The sequence below is a fragment of the Chelonia mydas genome, chromosome 1 (assembly GCF_015237465.2).
Source record: "Chelonia mydas isolate rCheMyd1 chromosome 1, rCheMyd1.pri.v2, whole genome shotgun sequence".
Lineage (NCBI taxonomy): Eukaryota > Metazoa > Chordata > Testudines > Cheloniidae > Chelonia > Chelonia mydas.
The window spans coordinates 226,546,457-226,562,971 of record NC_057849.1 but is presented as its reverse complement, the minus strand read 5'-3'; the positions used below and the strand labels follow the sequence as shown (position 1 = coordinate 226,562,971).

The following is a 16,515-nucleotide window of genomic DNA, read 5'->3' as shown; positions in this document are numbered from 1 at the left end:
AGTTTTGCCTGAGTAAGCTGCTGCAGGACTGAATCCATAGTGCCCAATACTGCAGTCTGTGCAATTGTTTAGATAACATGATGACAGTTTGCATCTACATTGAGAAATTCTACAGTCTGAGTCCATCCATTAAAAATCAGTTGGCAGTGCCCATGAAGCAACTAAAATATCACCAGAAATATAATCATATATAGTATTATAATAATAATATATAGAATGCAGAGGTAAAAATAAATGGATAATAGATTGCATCATGCACAGAGAAAAGTTCCTTACACTTGTCATTCATAAACCTTCGACAGAATTCTTGAAATGTTCCTCTGTAGCTCATGGTTCTTAGGGAGCGGTGAAACTGGTAATAGGACACTACCAGATCTTTGGGGTTGCGAGCCATGTATATTACCTACGAAAGTGAAAACAATTCATGTTATTAAAAGCATATTTCCTTCACTTCACAAACCATGCAAGCACCAGTGGGTGGTACAGCTAATCAAACACCAATTCATTTTTACCTTGGAATCGCCATTATGGAGGTCTGAAGGCAAAAACCGATATGGTAGGTGGCTTTTTATGAGGCGAGGAGATGTGAGCTCCTAAAAGAAAATGGAAGCAGAAAACGTTTCTCACTGCAGATAAGTTGGCTGGCATTTCTTTCTAAATTGTCAAATGTAAAGTATCCTTACTGCACTGCTTTACATTCACAAACTCACTGCTCAAACTAACGAGGATTCGGGGCGAAGAATTTGATTACGGTTTTCCATTTGTTTCCAAACGTCAAAAGTTAAGATAATGAGACTTTGCAGCAATTGGTCATTTCCAAATCTCTTACCTTCTTTTTACCAATGGATTTTTCAAGATGAGGAGTGGGATTTTCTAAAGCATTTTGGGTCTGGCTAATTCTGCTGCCATTTAAGTTAATGTCAATGAGAGCAGAGTTAGCTGGACATGGAGCACTTTGCAAATCCCACCCTAAATTTCTTCACCAACATTTTTCTTTATTTCACTCATGCACTTTAAAGTACATTCAGAATTAGGCCCAGGCAAAGCACTCAATCAAATGATTTATCAGTGTTGGGTCAATATTTTAAAAACAGAACATTTTAAACTTTGAGACAGTTACTGTATTGTTACTTGAATAAGCTACTGGCAGTTAAAATCATAGGGATTTATATTTTATAGAGGTGTTACCTGCAATGTAGCTCTCTGTATGCAATCTAACACTAAGCTCATTCACTATTATTATTTGTATTGTGGTAGCTCCTAGGAACCCTGTTCATGGACCAAGACCCCATTTTGCTAGGTGCTGTACAAACATAACAAAAAGATGGTCCCTGCCCTAAAGAGCTTACATTCTAAGGCCACATCTACCCTACAGGTGCTAGTGGTGTAGCTACAGCACCAGCTATGCCACTGTAACCCCATAGTGCAGACTGAGACTACAGCGATAGAAGGGGGTTTCCCTAATGGTGTAGGAACTCCACCTCCCTGAGTGATGGTAGCTAGGTTGATAGAAGCATTCTTCCATGGACCTAGCTGTATCTACACTGAGGGTTAGATCAGCATAGCTACTGCATTGAGGGGATTGAATTTTTTACACCCTTGAGCACCATAACTATGTTAACCTAAGTTTTAAGTGTAGACCCCTAGACTTTAAGGTCAGAAGGGACCATCATGATTGTGTAGTCTGACCTTCTGCACATTACAGGCCACAGAACCTTGCCTACCGACTCCTGCAATAGACCCATAAGCTCTGACTGAGTTACTGAAGTCCTCAAATCATGATTTAAAGACTTCAAGTTACAGAGAATCTGCCATTTACACTAGTTTAAACCTGCAAGTGACCCGTGCCCCACACTGCAGAGGAATGTGAACACCCCCCTCTCCCTGCCGAGAGACTCTGCTAATCTGAGCTGCGGGAAAAATCCTTCCCAACCTCAAATATGGCAATCAGTTAGATCATGAGCATTTGGGCAAGCCCCATTAGCCAGACACCTGGGAAAGAATCCCCTGTAGTAACTCAGAGCCCTCACCAGCTACTGTCCCATCACCGACTGTTGGAGATAGTCGCAGATTGACTACATGCTATTGTAGACAGTCCCATCGTACCATCCCCTCCATAAAATTTATCATGCTCAGTCTTGAAGCCAGTTAGGTTTTTTGTTCCCCTTGGAAGGCTGTTCCAGAACTTTACTCCTTTGATAGTGAGAAACCTTAATCTAATTTCAAGTCTAAACTTGCTGATGGCCAGTTAATATCCATTTGTTCTTGTGTCCACATTAGCGCTTAACTTAAATAACTCCTCTCCCTCCCTGGTATTTATCCCTCTGATGTATTTATAGAGAGCAATTGTATCTCCCCCTAACCTTCTTTTGGTTAGGCTAAACAAGCCAAGCTCTTTGATTCTCCTCTCATAAGGTATGTTTTCCATTCCTCTGATCATCCTAGTAGACCGTCTCTGCACCTGTTCCAGTTTGAATTAATCTTTCTTAAACATGGGAGACCGGAATTTCAGTCAGTATTCCAGATGAGTCTGAACAGTGCCTTGTATATTGGCAATAACACTTCCCTATCTCTACTGGAAATATCTCACCTGATGCATCCTAGAACTGCATTAACCATTTTCATGGCCAAATCACATTGGCAGCTCATATTCATCCTGCAATCAACCAATACACTCAGGTCTTTCTCCTTCTCTGCTGCTTCCAACTGAGAAGTCCCCAGTTTACAACAAAAATTCTTTTTGTTAGTCACTAAGTGCATGACCTTGCACTTTGCACTATTAAATTTCATCCTATTTCTATTACTCCAGTTTTCAAGGTAGTACAAATCTTCTTGTATGATATTCCTGGCCTCCTCCGTATTGGCAGTATCTCCCAACTTCGTATTGCCCAACATCCGCAAATTTTATTAGCACATTCCCACTTTTTGTGCCAAGGTCATCAATAAAAACATTAAATAAGATTGGTCCCAAGACTGATCTCTGAGGAACTAGTAACCTACCCCCAGCCTGATAGTTCATCTTTCAGTATGACCTGTTGTAGTCTTCTCATTTACCAGTTCCTTATCTACCTTTCAATTCCCAAATTAATTCCCATCTTCTCCAATCTAACTAATAATTTCCATGTGGAACTGTATCAAATTCCTTACTGAAATCCAGGTATGTTAGGTCTACTGCATTTCCTTTGTCTAACAGACCAACCCCAAGTCACTAGTCCTCACAACCACTTCTCAAAGGCGCAGATGGCATTTCGTGCAAAATATTCTGTACTCCCCAAACCACCGTAGAGACGTCCAGGTGTTTGTCTCTCACCCACTCCTGGGAGAAACTTTTATGCAGATCCAGCAAGGGGAAGGAGAAGCTAGGGAACAAACCAGAGCTACCTGATTTGAGTCACCTTTACTTACATAAGCAAAGGGAAGAACTGGGCCTTTTATATTCAGGGCACCCGCATCAAAGGCATTTAGGTCACCAAGTAACATATTTAAAAACATAACAAAGTACAACAAAACATTACAATAAAATATTTTTAAAAATAATAAACCAATGAAATTCTGAATCATTAAAATAAATTGAGCAGGTCAAGCGACAAAAAGGACAAAAAATGGGATGGAAGGGAATGATAATAAATATGGGGATAAAAAAAAGCACCTGAATGCGGAAAGACTTTCAGTGAAGTCAACTGTACCTTGATGATGTCCAGACCAGGCTGAGGATACTCTAGCACTGGAAGCTGTTCATCTATATTCATTAATCCAATCTCATCAGGGTCAGCTCCCTGACTCACTAGATATACCACTTCCTGTAGCAAGCCTGTGCCTCCAAAGATAAACCAAACAACAAAAGAGAAAATATTGTATTATAATCCTTATTTAAACAGAAACACCTGAAAGCAAAGACCTAAACATACAAATAATAATAACTATGTCCTTAAAAGTTTTCTGAAAACTAATATCTAGAGCTACTGTAAGTGCTAATGATATTGGATCTATCCCTCCAGCTGTGTTTTAAACATAAGATCTTCTTCCCTGTAAAATGTCCAAGTTATTTCCTTGAGTAATTTAAATGTAAATATTTAAATATAAATAGAGTTTCCCAGCATCTTTAATCTCATAGCATTTTACCCACATTAGTGAAAATTCACAGCATAAATGTGAGGTAGGTAAATATTATATCCATTTTAGAGATGAAGAATTGAGGTACACAGAGATTGTCCAGGGTCACACATCAGTAATGGGAACAGACACCCTTTCCAGTTCTAAATATTAGGTAACACTACCACTTTGTATGCACACTGCGGTCTTATGTAGAGTAGAGTTTTTGATCTTGTTGTAACTTGAGAATTTACTGATTCTCAGTTAACTCATATTAACTATACAGGAACAACTTGTTCCTGGACACAAAGGTTTGTTGCTGGTGGTGGTTCACCCTCGTCAATTCATTTGAGTACAATAGGACCAAAAACTCTAATCTAGACAAGGGTTGAAAGCATTGGCCCTTCCTCTTGCAGAGAAGACGCTCTGTGACGTTAGAACTGAAATGGTGGCTGGAAAGGTGCAAAATTGGACGCCCTTAAACCTTATCTTCTGGTTGGCAATCAGTGCAATGTTCTATCAAATGGAATGGAACAGGTCATTTTCAACATATCAGGAAACTTAGTGAATTCTCAATTAGGATTTCTTAATCCCAAATTAGGTGAAAAAAAAATCTCAACCCCACCACTGCTGCACTTTAAGAGGTTGTTCAGTAAATGCGTGAGTGCAGCTGGTATGAAATCACAGCCTGGGAGGCACATTTCTGGGAGTTGCTTTCCAGAGTGAGCCCTGTAAATGTTAAGACTGATGAGACCCATTTCACCAATTTACCTGCCAGCTGAGTACAGGGTAATTAGAATGACTCGGAAGAAGTTCCTTTATATTATAACACCTCTGTCAGTGACCCGACTTATGCTCCATGTACATCATCCCTTCAAACTCTTCACTCCGCTCCGCATTCTAAAGCGCAGCAGGTATTTTTATACATTAAAATTAATGTACATACAGCACTTCGTTATTAGTCCTTGTTACTCCGTGAGCACCTCACTTTTCCTTATTAAACATTTCGGACACAAGACATCCTGATCCTCTGTAATTTATTTCTGCTTTCTAAATTCCACTTGCAAAGAAAGATGCTGTTACAGCAACCTCAGTCCATAAGGAGAAAATGTGTACCTGTTCAGGGATCAACATTAGCACTGGAGCTTTGTATACGACTGTCATCTCCAGCTCAGCTGCTCTCCATACAAACAAGAAGTCACATTCATAGTACTCAGGTGCGTTTGGATTGGTGGCGTTAGTGGCAGGGACGGATGGAAACTTGAACTCTGCTGCAGGCTCCCTGTTGACTTTGTGGTTAGCCAATCAGATAACTAAGGAGAGATAACTCCCATATGGTACCCTCTGTGGCTGCTGCTGTAGAGCCACTCCTGAAGGAGCCAGGCTGCTAGGGGAGAAGATGACCAGCAAGCCACTCTGCCACCATGGCACTCTCAAGTTCTACATAGATCTTGCACCATCCACTGGTGTAGGAGGTTATGCTTCCTGCCTCTTCCCTGATGGGGTGGGTCAGCAAGCCACACTCTCCCATGGAACAATGAACAGGGAAATCTGCATTTTAAAAAATCAGTGTTTTCTGCCCCATATATCATATGGGTTTTTTTCCCATACATAGGAGAAAATATGCTCTTAGCAACTCACATGTCCTCAAATTGTCTGCTAAGCGTCTGCAAGAAATGTATCAGAAGTAGTTAGCTGTTTAGAAAGATTATTCTGGATACCACAGGGAGGGAAGTCTGGTGATTGTGTGCAGTGCAGACACTCAACAGTGCTTAGGCTAGCACGTAAAAGTGAGAGGGTGGATCAAATTGGTGAATTTCAATAATAATAATCAGCACTTCTGCAGCGCTATACAACTTCACACCACCCTTCACACACCAACTGTCCTCATGACATACCTATCCCTATCTTACAGATGAAAAAATGGAGACAGAGAGGTCAAGTAGTTTGCCTCCAGCTAAGCATAGAACTCAGAAGTCCCTGGCCCCCAGGCTTACATTCAGGACATTGAACCATGCTTCTTCCTGTCATGAACATTCTGCTGTTTTTCATCTTTCCTTTCCAGGTGCTGGGCCTGAGTCTCATTCACCCCAACACTCATTTACACTGCTCTGGTCTTTCAGGACCTCAGGGTTAATGAGAATTAGGTCCCTTTTATTTAAGGGAAAACTTGCTGCTAACTCTGAGGTCTTCCTCTTCCTTGGCCCTAATCCAGCACTACCTCTCGTCACACCCAAAACCCTCATGCATTTATACATGCTTTATTCTATGTTTGGTGTGGTTGTTTGTGGGGTTAAAAAAATATTAAGGGCAATTACCTCAATAAAAATATTTATTTAAAAACAAAAACATCCTTACATTTTTATAATTTATTGTTAAACAAAACCTAAAATGATGGATTTAAACAAAGTCGACAGTGCACCTTTAAATACAATAGAACCTCAGAGTTACGAACACTTTGGGAACGGAGGCTGTTTCTAATTCTGAAATGTTTGTAACTCTGAACAAAACATTATGGCTGTTCTTTCAAAAGTTTACAACTGAACACTGACTTAATACAGCTTTGAAACTTTACTATGAAGAAGAAAAATGCTGCTTTCCCTTTATTATTTTAGTAGTTTACATTTAACACAGTAGTGTACTGTATCCCCCCCCCCCCTTTTTTTTTTTTTTTGGTTTCTGCTACTGCCTGATTGTGTATTTCTGGTTCCAAATGAGGTGTGTGGTTGACTGGTCAGTTTGTAACTCTGAGGTTTTAATATACTTTTAGTATAGAATTTATGGTTTAATCGGCTGTGTGTGCAGATGTATGAGGAGAATCATCTGATCTAGGAGGAGTTAGAGTAATAATCTGCTGGAGTTCCAGAAAGTAACAGTGGAACCTGGGATTTTCAAAGGGGACTAAGGGAATTAGGTAAATGGGTCCCATTGAATTTCAATTTCCTTTGACAATCCCAGTCTATAAGAAAACTCAGCTGGATCTTTTGGTAGAGGGGCCAGATCTTTGGCTATGGGCAAGGAGCATCCAGTGAGATTTTTTTAGGGAGGAGGAGGTGAGCTGGAGGGGGGGGAAAGCAATTGCAAAGATGATACAAAGCTCACCTTTGCACTATGTAGTCCTGAGCCCCTGCTGCATGGAGGGCCAATCCTCTGCCATAAATTAGGGCAACTTGAGTATTACTCACATCCTTCCATCGTGCAACTGAAGGCAGTTGCAAAGCTAACGTGCACGCACAACAGAGCTTTACTTAGGTGCAACTGGATGGACCTCGTGCATCTTTTGGGTTATACAACATCTTCTATGCAAAATGCTTCCCTGTAACATTTTTTTGTGTTTCATTCATGGTGTTGCACAGAAAGAAAATACTCAGTGACAGAAGGGATTAGGCTCTTAACCTTTGGGAATGAGACACTAGATGCACCAAACATTAGTACCTGCTCCATCCATCCTTCCCCCATCCAGCAAAGACTGTCAGCCCTCTCAGCTGCAAGACCATATGCCACAATGGACTCACACTGCATTTATATTTATTCAACACCAATTAAATCAAAGCTAACAGAGTCAGCCAGCATCTGGGGTATTGAAGCACACTGTGTTCTTTAAATAGCTCCCACTGACCATCTTTCTTTAGTGTCAATGTACATTCCAAGGGAAAAGATGACACAGCCAGGAACTGTGATTTTCTGGGAGGCTCGTACAAATTATATTGGAACTTATGTTCTCTTCCTGCATAACCACACAGTAAGAGGTACAAAATAATCCACAATCACAGCAGTTTTAAAGTTTGGCAGTTGGGCTGTATTCTCCCTTCTGGTTGCTGTCTGTGGGTTAAAGGGTTTCAGAGACCGTGCTCCAGCCTAAGCCTGAACATCTACACTGCAATTTTTAGTGCTGCAGCCCGAGCCCTGTGCACCTGAGTGAGCTGACCTGGGTAGAGCTGCAGTTAAAAAGAGACCCTGGCAGCTCTGGTCGGCCGTTAAAAATCTGGTCAGCGGCACAGTGGGGGCCCCAGGGCCAGCTCCGCAGCTCCCATTCGCTGGGAACCACGACCAATGCGAGCTGTGGGAGCGGTGCCTATGGGCGCGAGGGCAGCACATGGAGCCTCCCTGGCTGTCTATGCATCTAGGGGCTACAGGGTCTTGGCGGCCAATTCCCAGGAGCCACGGTAAGTATTGCTGGGACCCCGCACTCTGAACCCTCTCCTGCACCCCAACCTCCTGCCCCAGCCCAGAGCCCCCTCCCAAAACCAAACTCCCTCCTGGAGCTTGCACCCCCCTGAACACACCAACCCTCTGCCCCAGTCCCCTCCTGCATCCCAAACCCCTCATCCCCAGCCCCACACCCCCAGCAGGAGCCCTCACCCCTCTGCACCCCAACCCCTGCCCCATCCTGGAGCCCCCTCCTGCACCTCAAACTGCTCATCACCAGCCCCATCCCAGAGCCCACACACTTTCCCACACTCCGAACCCCTTGGCCCCAGCCTGAGCCCCCTCGTCCACCCCAAACTCTTCATCCCTGGCCCCACCCCAGAATCTGCACCCCCAGCCAGAGTCCTCACCCCCCCACACACCAACCCCCTGCCCCAGCCCAGAGCCCTCTCCTGCACCCTGAACCCCTCTTTTCTGGCCCCACCCCAGAGCCTGCACCCCAAGCCCAGAGCCCATACCCACCACCCCACCCCAACCCAATACCCTGCCCCAGCTCGGTGAAAGTGAGTGAGGGTGGGGAAGAACGAGCGACGGAGGGAGGGGGAATAGACTGACTACGGGCGGGGCCTCAGAGAAGGAGCAGAGCAGGGGCGGGGCCTCGGGGCAGGGCAGGGGTGTTCGGTTTTGTGTGATAAGAAAGTTGGCAACCCTAGAACCAGGCCAGCCGACCAGAGACCAGAAATGTACAAGAGACCCTAGCCGTGGCTTCCCAAGGCAAGCATGAGAAGGAACTCACCTAGCCATGATCCTCCTAGGGCCAACACCCCAGAAATAGTAGTACAAACTAGTTTATAGCCATGCTGCCAATGGCTAACAGTGCGCACTCTGTGAACTACTCCAGAGGAAGTCACAGAACACTGAAGAGTAGTTAATGATGCTTCAAGAATGCTCAATGCTACTTCATTTTTTTTAAAAAAGATAGAATTTAATCTGTGTAAGAGGGTGAAAATATATTTTAGAGCAGCTGTTCTCTGGCTCCTCCCACTGTTCTCTAGCCAATCTCCCCTTTTCCCATATGGCCATCTGGCTGCATACATTTTCTGTGGAAGGGAAAAATGGCAGCTGTAAAGTAAGAAACATCCTATGATATCTTCTTTCCTCCCCATGTGGTCAACTGTAACTTGTCCAGAACTTTGTTTTTCTCCAAGTCACATAACAGGGGACAAAGCTGACCTGAGCCCTTTCATATGTTCCTTTCTTAACCCCCTGTTTTTGAAAGTGTTATGGAAAAATATAATAAAGGTAGGCATATTTTTTCTAGGTATTCATGTTAACAATAGCAGTTTTCCAGTGCAGCCCGTTAGTCTCGCCTCTATTGATCCATCAATGCTTGGTCAAATTTCAGCTAATACAATCCAATGGTACCATTAAGACTCATATTTCTTTTATAGCTTCAGTAAATGCAAGTGCTTATTAAAATGAGGGATGCTAAAACTATGATAGACTGACTGAGCAAATGCTGTCAACAAATTCTCTACCTAGTTCGGTTAATTGCTTGAAGGTGATTTTCCCTTTCCCTTCAAATGCTCAATCAATAGGAATTTGCCTGAGAAGGACAGAGGTAACACTGCATAAGGACTTAAGGATCTGGTCCTGTGTGTTTAATAATTTGGCCTAACAATAAAATAAAGCTGTACTGGATGCCATATTTCCCTAGTTCTTCTGCTATGAATCACCTACTTAGGACCCACGATTCACATTTTGATTTGAATGGGAGTTTTCCTGAGTAAGAACTAAGGCCTATATTTTTCAAAGCAATTAGTGATTTTACCTCCATTTGGTGCCCACCATCAGACACATTAGAGGGCCTGATTTGAAACAAGTGCTGAGCACTCACCGTCTGAAAACAAGGCTCATTTAAAGTGACATAACTTGGGCACTCACAAATTGAGGCAACCAAAATCTCTAGTCACTTTTAAAAATTCAGGACTAAGTTTTGACAGAAAGTCTGCGGCAGAGCCAGAAATAGAAACTACATCTCCTGCAGCCAAGTCTAGTGTCTTAACCATCAGACCAACTTTAAGGCATAAGATAAATGCTTCATTTACAGATCCAAGGTTGGTAAGAGAATATCTGCTGGTGACAGAGACAAGATTTCAAGCTTCCACAGACCTCTTCTTCAAATCTGGGAAAGACACTCAAGAGTGTCACAGCTAATACAAGGTAGAACAAATTGTTAAACATGAGGGATTAACACATGTTGCAAGAGACCATTCAAGGTGAAATGAAGAGTTAACACCTCTTCAGTTGTCAGACAAAGGAGAGTTAGTGGGTTACAGCCTGTGTAATGAGCCATAAAATCCAGTGTCTTGATTTTTAGTGTCTAGCAAAGTTATGAACTTATGCTCCCAGACTCATCTTTTGAAGGTGTTGTGCAGGTTTCCTTTAGGATGAGGACAGAGAGGTCAGATACGGAGTGATCATTTTGTGAAAAGTGTTCACCCACAGGTGATATGGTGTTTTTGTCTTTTATTGTTTTTCTGTGTGCGTTCATTAGTGTGTGTAGTGATTGTCTCATTTCACCGACAAAGTTGTTACTGGGACATTCAGTGCACTGGATGAGGTACACCACATGTTGTGATAAGCCTGTGTAGGACCCATAGATCTTGACAGGTGTATTGTGGGAAATATTGATCATCGTAGAAGTGGAGATATGTCTGCAGGTTTTGCCTCTGTTGTTATAGCAGGGTCTGGTGCCACTTTGAGTTGGTGTGTCCTGGTCTGTGGGGAGCTTGCTTCTGATGAGCTTGGCGAGATTGGGGGGTTGTTTGAAGGCCAAAAGAGGGGGTTTGGGAAAGATTTCTTTCAGGATGAGGTCCCCATTGAGTATGGATTGTAACTGTTTAATGCAGGTGTTCTCAAACTTCATTGCACTGCGACCCCCTTCTGACAACAAAAATTACTACATAACCCCAGGAGGAGGGACTGAAGCCTGATTCCACCTGATTCCCACCGCCCCGGGTTGGGGAGCCAAAGCCCGAGCTCCACTGCCTTGGGCGGAGAAGGGATCAAAGTTGAAGCCCCAGGGCTTCAGCCCCAACCAGGGGGTCTATAAGCAGAGCCCCGCCACCCACGGCTGAATCCCTCACGCTTCAGCTTTGGCCCTCGGCGGTGGGGCTCAGGCTTCACCCCAATCCCCACCAAGTCTAAGCCAGACCTGGCGACCCCATTAAAATGGAGTCATGACCCACTTTGGGGTCCCAACCCACAGTTTGAGAACTGCTGGTTTAATGACAGCCCGTGTGGGTTCCAGTGTGGGGTGGCAGGTGACAACTAGGAGTGTGCGGTCGGTGGTGTGTTTTTTTTTTTCTGTACTGAAGCAGGTTCTCTCAGTGGCCCTTTCATGATGCGATCTGCTTCACTGGTGTAGTGTCCTTGTTTGGTGAAGGCAGTTTTAAATGATCCATGTAAACTGATTTCAGTTATTTTACTTCCATTTTAAAAAGAAAGCAAATGAGTCAGATTCTGTTTTCCAATGGAGATACTCCTGATTTACATCAGTGTAACTGAGGGCTTGTGTCCCTGGAGACTTAACCCTGGTCTACACCGTGGGGGGAGGGATCTATCTAAGTTACGCAACTTCAGCTACATGAATAACATAGCTGAAGTCGACGTACTTAGATCGACTTACCGTGGTGTCTCCACCGCAGTGAGTCGACTGCTGCTGCCCCGTCGACTCTGCCTGTGCCTCTCGCGGTGCTGGAGTACAGGAGTCGACGGGAGAGCGCTCGGGGGTCGATTTATCGCGTCTAGACTAGTGAAGTAGTGAAGGCATACGCTTCGTGCACGTGAGGGTGTGAATGTACATCACACTAGCTTGCTACACACTAAGCCACCATGTGGATCCTGCTACTGTGCACTAAAGTTCTGCAGAGCGCTTTAATGTACTGCTGTTTGAATAGATCAAAGTGCACTACAGAAGGGTTAGTGTGCAGTAGCAGGGTTCAGATGGCCAGCTAGTGTACCGCAGGCTAATGTGCTCTAGATGTGCTCCCCAGCTTGTCATTCACTAAAACTCCGTGTAAACAAGCCTGGAGAGAATCAGTTCTGGTATGTCTTGTTGGGCTGCCTTTTAATTGTTTCACCATAAGCTGTAAACAGCAATCTATTAAAACCACAGACTGGAATCCCTTTAGGCCAGTGATGTTTCCTCATTGACACAAAACTGTTACTGTACAGAGCTATTTACATACAAGTATTATTCATATAATTATTATTAGTCTCTTATAATATCATATCCTAAAGAAATACTTCAATAAACTGGTTATAACACCAATGACATTTTTAACTAATGTATTAAACTACTTTTACAAATCTTTAATGTTACAATGGTCTGAATCTTTATTCTCCTTTGTTTCTGCATGCAATTTCCATAGGAGAGAATGGAGAGGCATAGCACTAAGCCAAAATGCATCTCAGATAAGAGGCTGGCTGAAAAGGCTTTCCCAGTTTCATACAGCAATGCAGAGGTAGTGCTGAGTAGTACAACATGGAGGAACAGTGGAAGCTCAGAAAAGAGGATCCATCCACACGTGCGTTTTGTGCATGTTAGGAACACTAAGGGCCAGATCTTCTGGTCTGCCGATTTTAAACTCTGCACAGTGGGGGGCATTATTCCCTGATTTATTCCCTAATTATCTGTCCCCAGCCCTGATGCAGGTTAAAGCAGCAGCTGCTCGAACCTGCATCAGTAGGCAACAGTCCACACACTTCAGTCCTCTGGTTGAGGATAGCTGAAGCACAGTGTGTTTCAGCCACATCTCTTGCATGTCCCTTCCCAGCCTCATTACGCTCTCGGCACTAGGCATTTTGGGAAGTGGGGCAGAAGCAGTCTTGCCAACCCCATGCATTCAAAAACATAACCCAGTCCCCCCAAAACATAAGATTGCTTAAAAATTGTGAGATTTAAAAAACAACACATTTTGGTTTCTTTTAATTTGCCTCCTGAATTATGAGCCTCTGGGGATCATATTTTCAAGCTTTTCACCACAACCCTAAGGGCCAGAAAATTACTTTCTGAAAATGAAAGAAGAGATTCACCCATAGTTCCCCGAGTCCCAGAGCTTTAAGAATAAATGCCATCTATCACACGACTTGTGATAAAATTGTGAGCCTCAACTGTGGACTTCACTAATAACAGAAAATCCCCCACTGGAGAGATGTGGGTGATTTTCACTACTTTTTTGCTGCTGGACCAGAGCAGGGGAGAGAATCTGCCCCTGGGACCACACTCTTTAATACTGTACAGTAATTCGATACCAAGGTGAATAGTATTTTAGAAATTGGATGAAGAGAAGAAAATACCACAGATTAAACAGTTTGCTTGGTCAGTGTGGCCCAGGTAACATCACTGCCAAAAAAGGATAGAAAATCATTTTCTAAACTAGTCACTCCATCCAGATTAATCAGTCTTGAAAATAGTTGCTTACTACTGGTGTTATACAGCTTTACCTGATCCACCCTGAATGGGAAAGCCACGCTAACCCATGTTTGAAGAAACCATTTTCAAACCGTTTCTTCACATGGGTAGAATTCCAGTGTAAATGGACCCAAAGATGCAGTCAAGTAAGAAGGAAGTTAGGAAGTATGAACAGCACCATGATTACTTCTTCTAGGCATTTTAATATCAACAGTCACTCAGGTGTTCAGTTGTGTAGCTAACTGGGACTCAAAGAGGAACAGAGTATGGCAGGGTGCTTATCCCCTTAAATCTCGGCTATCTAAATGTAACACTCTACCATGGCATAGATATACACAAGACCTATGATGTCAGAATAACAAGGAAAAAAATAGTAAAAGGGCTTTGAAAAGAAAAAGAACAATATAAACCAGGTACATGACCATATCCACAGATAATCCAGTTCTATTACTTGCTTTTCCAGCCTTCCCTCCAGGGCTTCCCTTTGGTGAAGATTACCTCTGTGACTCTGAGTGATTCAGAGGTACTACCTAATATTAGAACCTGGAACAGGGACCAGTGTTGAGAATGCAGGAGACCTGCAGTCACAATGAGAGGAAGATCAACAGGACAGTAAGAAGCTTTGGGGGGGGGAACATGTTCTTTATACACTATTCAGGGCAGGGTCTGCCTTCCTATGTATTTGAAAAACACCTGGAATATTCTGGGCATATAAAATAACAATAATAATCCCAGTCAGTGTTTACACCCATGGCAGGATCTACAGAGCCTCAAATCTCAACTCCTCTACAGCACTCTTAGTGAGGTGTGGGCTCTTATACAACTGTCATCAACTGTGTCCTATATCCAGCTGCCTCTGGCAGTTTCAGTCCCATTCTCATTCTAGAGCCTATTCTAAAAAGATGCCAGAACTGTATCCTGGTGCGTTACCTTAGCAGCACCTAAAACATGCTTGGGCTGCAGTTCTGAATCCTCCCACACTGTTTAACTCCCCTGCATTTTCAGAAAGGTGACACAATGTTCTGTAGAGGGCAATGATGCAGAAAAGAATCTTGTCCTAATGCCAATTTTTTCACAATACCCGTTTAGGATGCCATTGCTTTAAATCAGTTAGTACCATTTAGTTATCTTCAGCACCATTGGTTTCAGGGGGCTGAAATCATTGTCTTTATCCTGGCATATAGAGACCCTTAATGTGGCCCCTTAATCTGTGGCCTCACAGTGTGTTCTGGAACTGACAAGCAGGGGATGAGAAGGCAGGAGATGTTACCGCATCCAGCCTTTTCTATGAAACCAGTCATTTCCCATGTGCTTGTCACTGCTGGAAGCATGCTTGTCAGTTCTGAAAGTGCTCCCTTCGCATTCAAACTCATACAGCTTCCTTTTGTAGTCAGAAGGGAATTTCCATGGCCCAGTTTGAAATCTGCTTCAGGAAAGTCATGAGCAAAAACCTACCCACACTGGTGTGCATTTGCATATATTTTTGAAGATGAATAGCAAGAAGCCAGTCCACCCACAGTGCCATGTAAATGCGCTGCAGGCAAGAGTCATATGTGCAAAAAATAAGAAATAAGCACCTCAGTGTTTTAAACATTTTTGCAAATGTTGCTCCCCCTCCAGGCATGGCACTACTTCACAATCATCTAGCAATAAGGACGCTACTGTATTAATCATATGGACAAAATGGTAAAACATTTTTGTATCAAACTGGGTTTTTTTTTTTCAGAAAGTTATGATCATATGCCACAAGAGTTGCCCTAAGCGATATCAATGTTTGCAAGATACCTGCGCCCCTATTCACACCAAAAATGTTTTCATTCTTTTTCATAAATGTAAAATCACAGCTTGAGGCAGGCAGCAATGTTTTTATCATTGTTCTAAATTAGGAGAGAACATAGCCCTAATTTAATAAAATGAGCACAGAATGCATAGCAAGCTGATCTGCATGGTTACGTCTTGGTGCATCTATGTGTGTGATTTCTGCAACGCAATCTTTTGCTCAGAGTTCTATATTCCTTATAATTAGAAGGCAATACTAATTCAATAGACTTTGAAGGGAACATCATTAAGGTAAGTTTGAGCAATATATACACAGAATGAGCCAATTTCAATGGTACACTACAGCTGCTTCTTGCCTCTCTGGCAACACAAAGCAGCAGTAAACATGGCTTTTAATTGGCTGGCTAGCCTGGGTTTATAGCTGCTCTGCGTCACCAGTACACTGCAAAACAGCCAGAGCATGCTGGTGAATCTGGACCACTGCATATATAGCTAATATGTATATATTGAGCTTGATTCTGATCTTACCTGTTTCAAACTGGTATCGTTTCATTGGCTTAAATGGATTTACTACTCATTTACACCAGTGTAGCTAAGAGCTAAATCAGGACTATTGTCTATTAATCTAATTTCATTATATATTATCCAGAACCTTCGGCCTTTTAAATGATGAGTTCTGACATCACATTTGCTGCCCCTCTCTCCCACTGGGAGTGGGGATGGCTACAGGATCTGGAATTAGCTCCCACTTTCTAAATAATAGGTAGATTTGGGTGTGACTGGTGAAACCTCTAAGCAGTTAGCTACCCAATTACCTTCCTCCCAGCTCCTTTCACCCCCTCTCTTTACCTTTCACCCCCTGTCAGTCACTGCCCCACTCCTTCCTAGCTAACTCCTCTTCCTCACACCTTCATCTCACAGACTTGCTTCCTTCCTGACACTTCCCAATGCTACCATCACTCCCCTCATAAGAAGTGTGTGGGGCTAGTGGATTGCCTCGGCCCATAATCCTTCAA

The 16,515-nt window shown here is 43.1% G+C and overlaps 1 protein-coding gene across 4 annotated transcripts in view; it reads right to left on the bottom strand.

The window, feature by feature from the left end:
• The window catches only part of SULT4A1 (sulfotransferase family 4A member 1), a 40,970-nt gene that overhangs the window by 11,772 nt on the left and 12,683 nt on the right, over positions 1-16,515 (bottom strand). For 2 of the 4 annotated variants that reach the window (XR_006287888.1, XM_007061752.4), the window contains 3 exons: positions 3,687-3,817; positions 513-593; positions 277-403 (listed from right to left, as the gene is read on the bottom strand). Coding sequence is in view for 3 of the 4 variants with exons in the window: in XM_007061752.4 (XP_007061814.1) it covers positions 277-403; positions 513-593; positions 3,687-3,817 (339 nt within the window). In the remaining variant the exon portion in view is untranslated. The remainder of the gene's footprint in view (positions 1-276; positions 404-512; positions 594-3,686; positions 3,818-16,515) is intronic. The other 2 variants (XM_043538010.1, XM_037914806.2) reach the window with 1 other exon arrangement.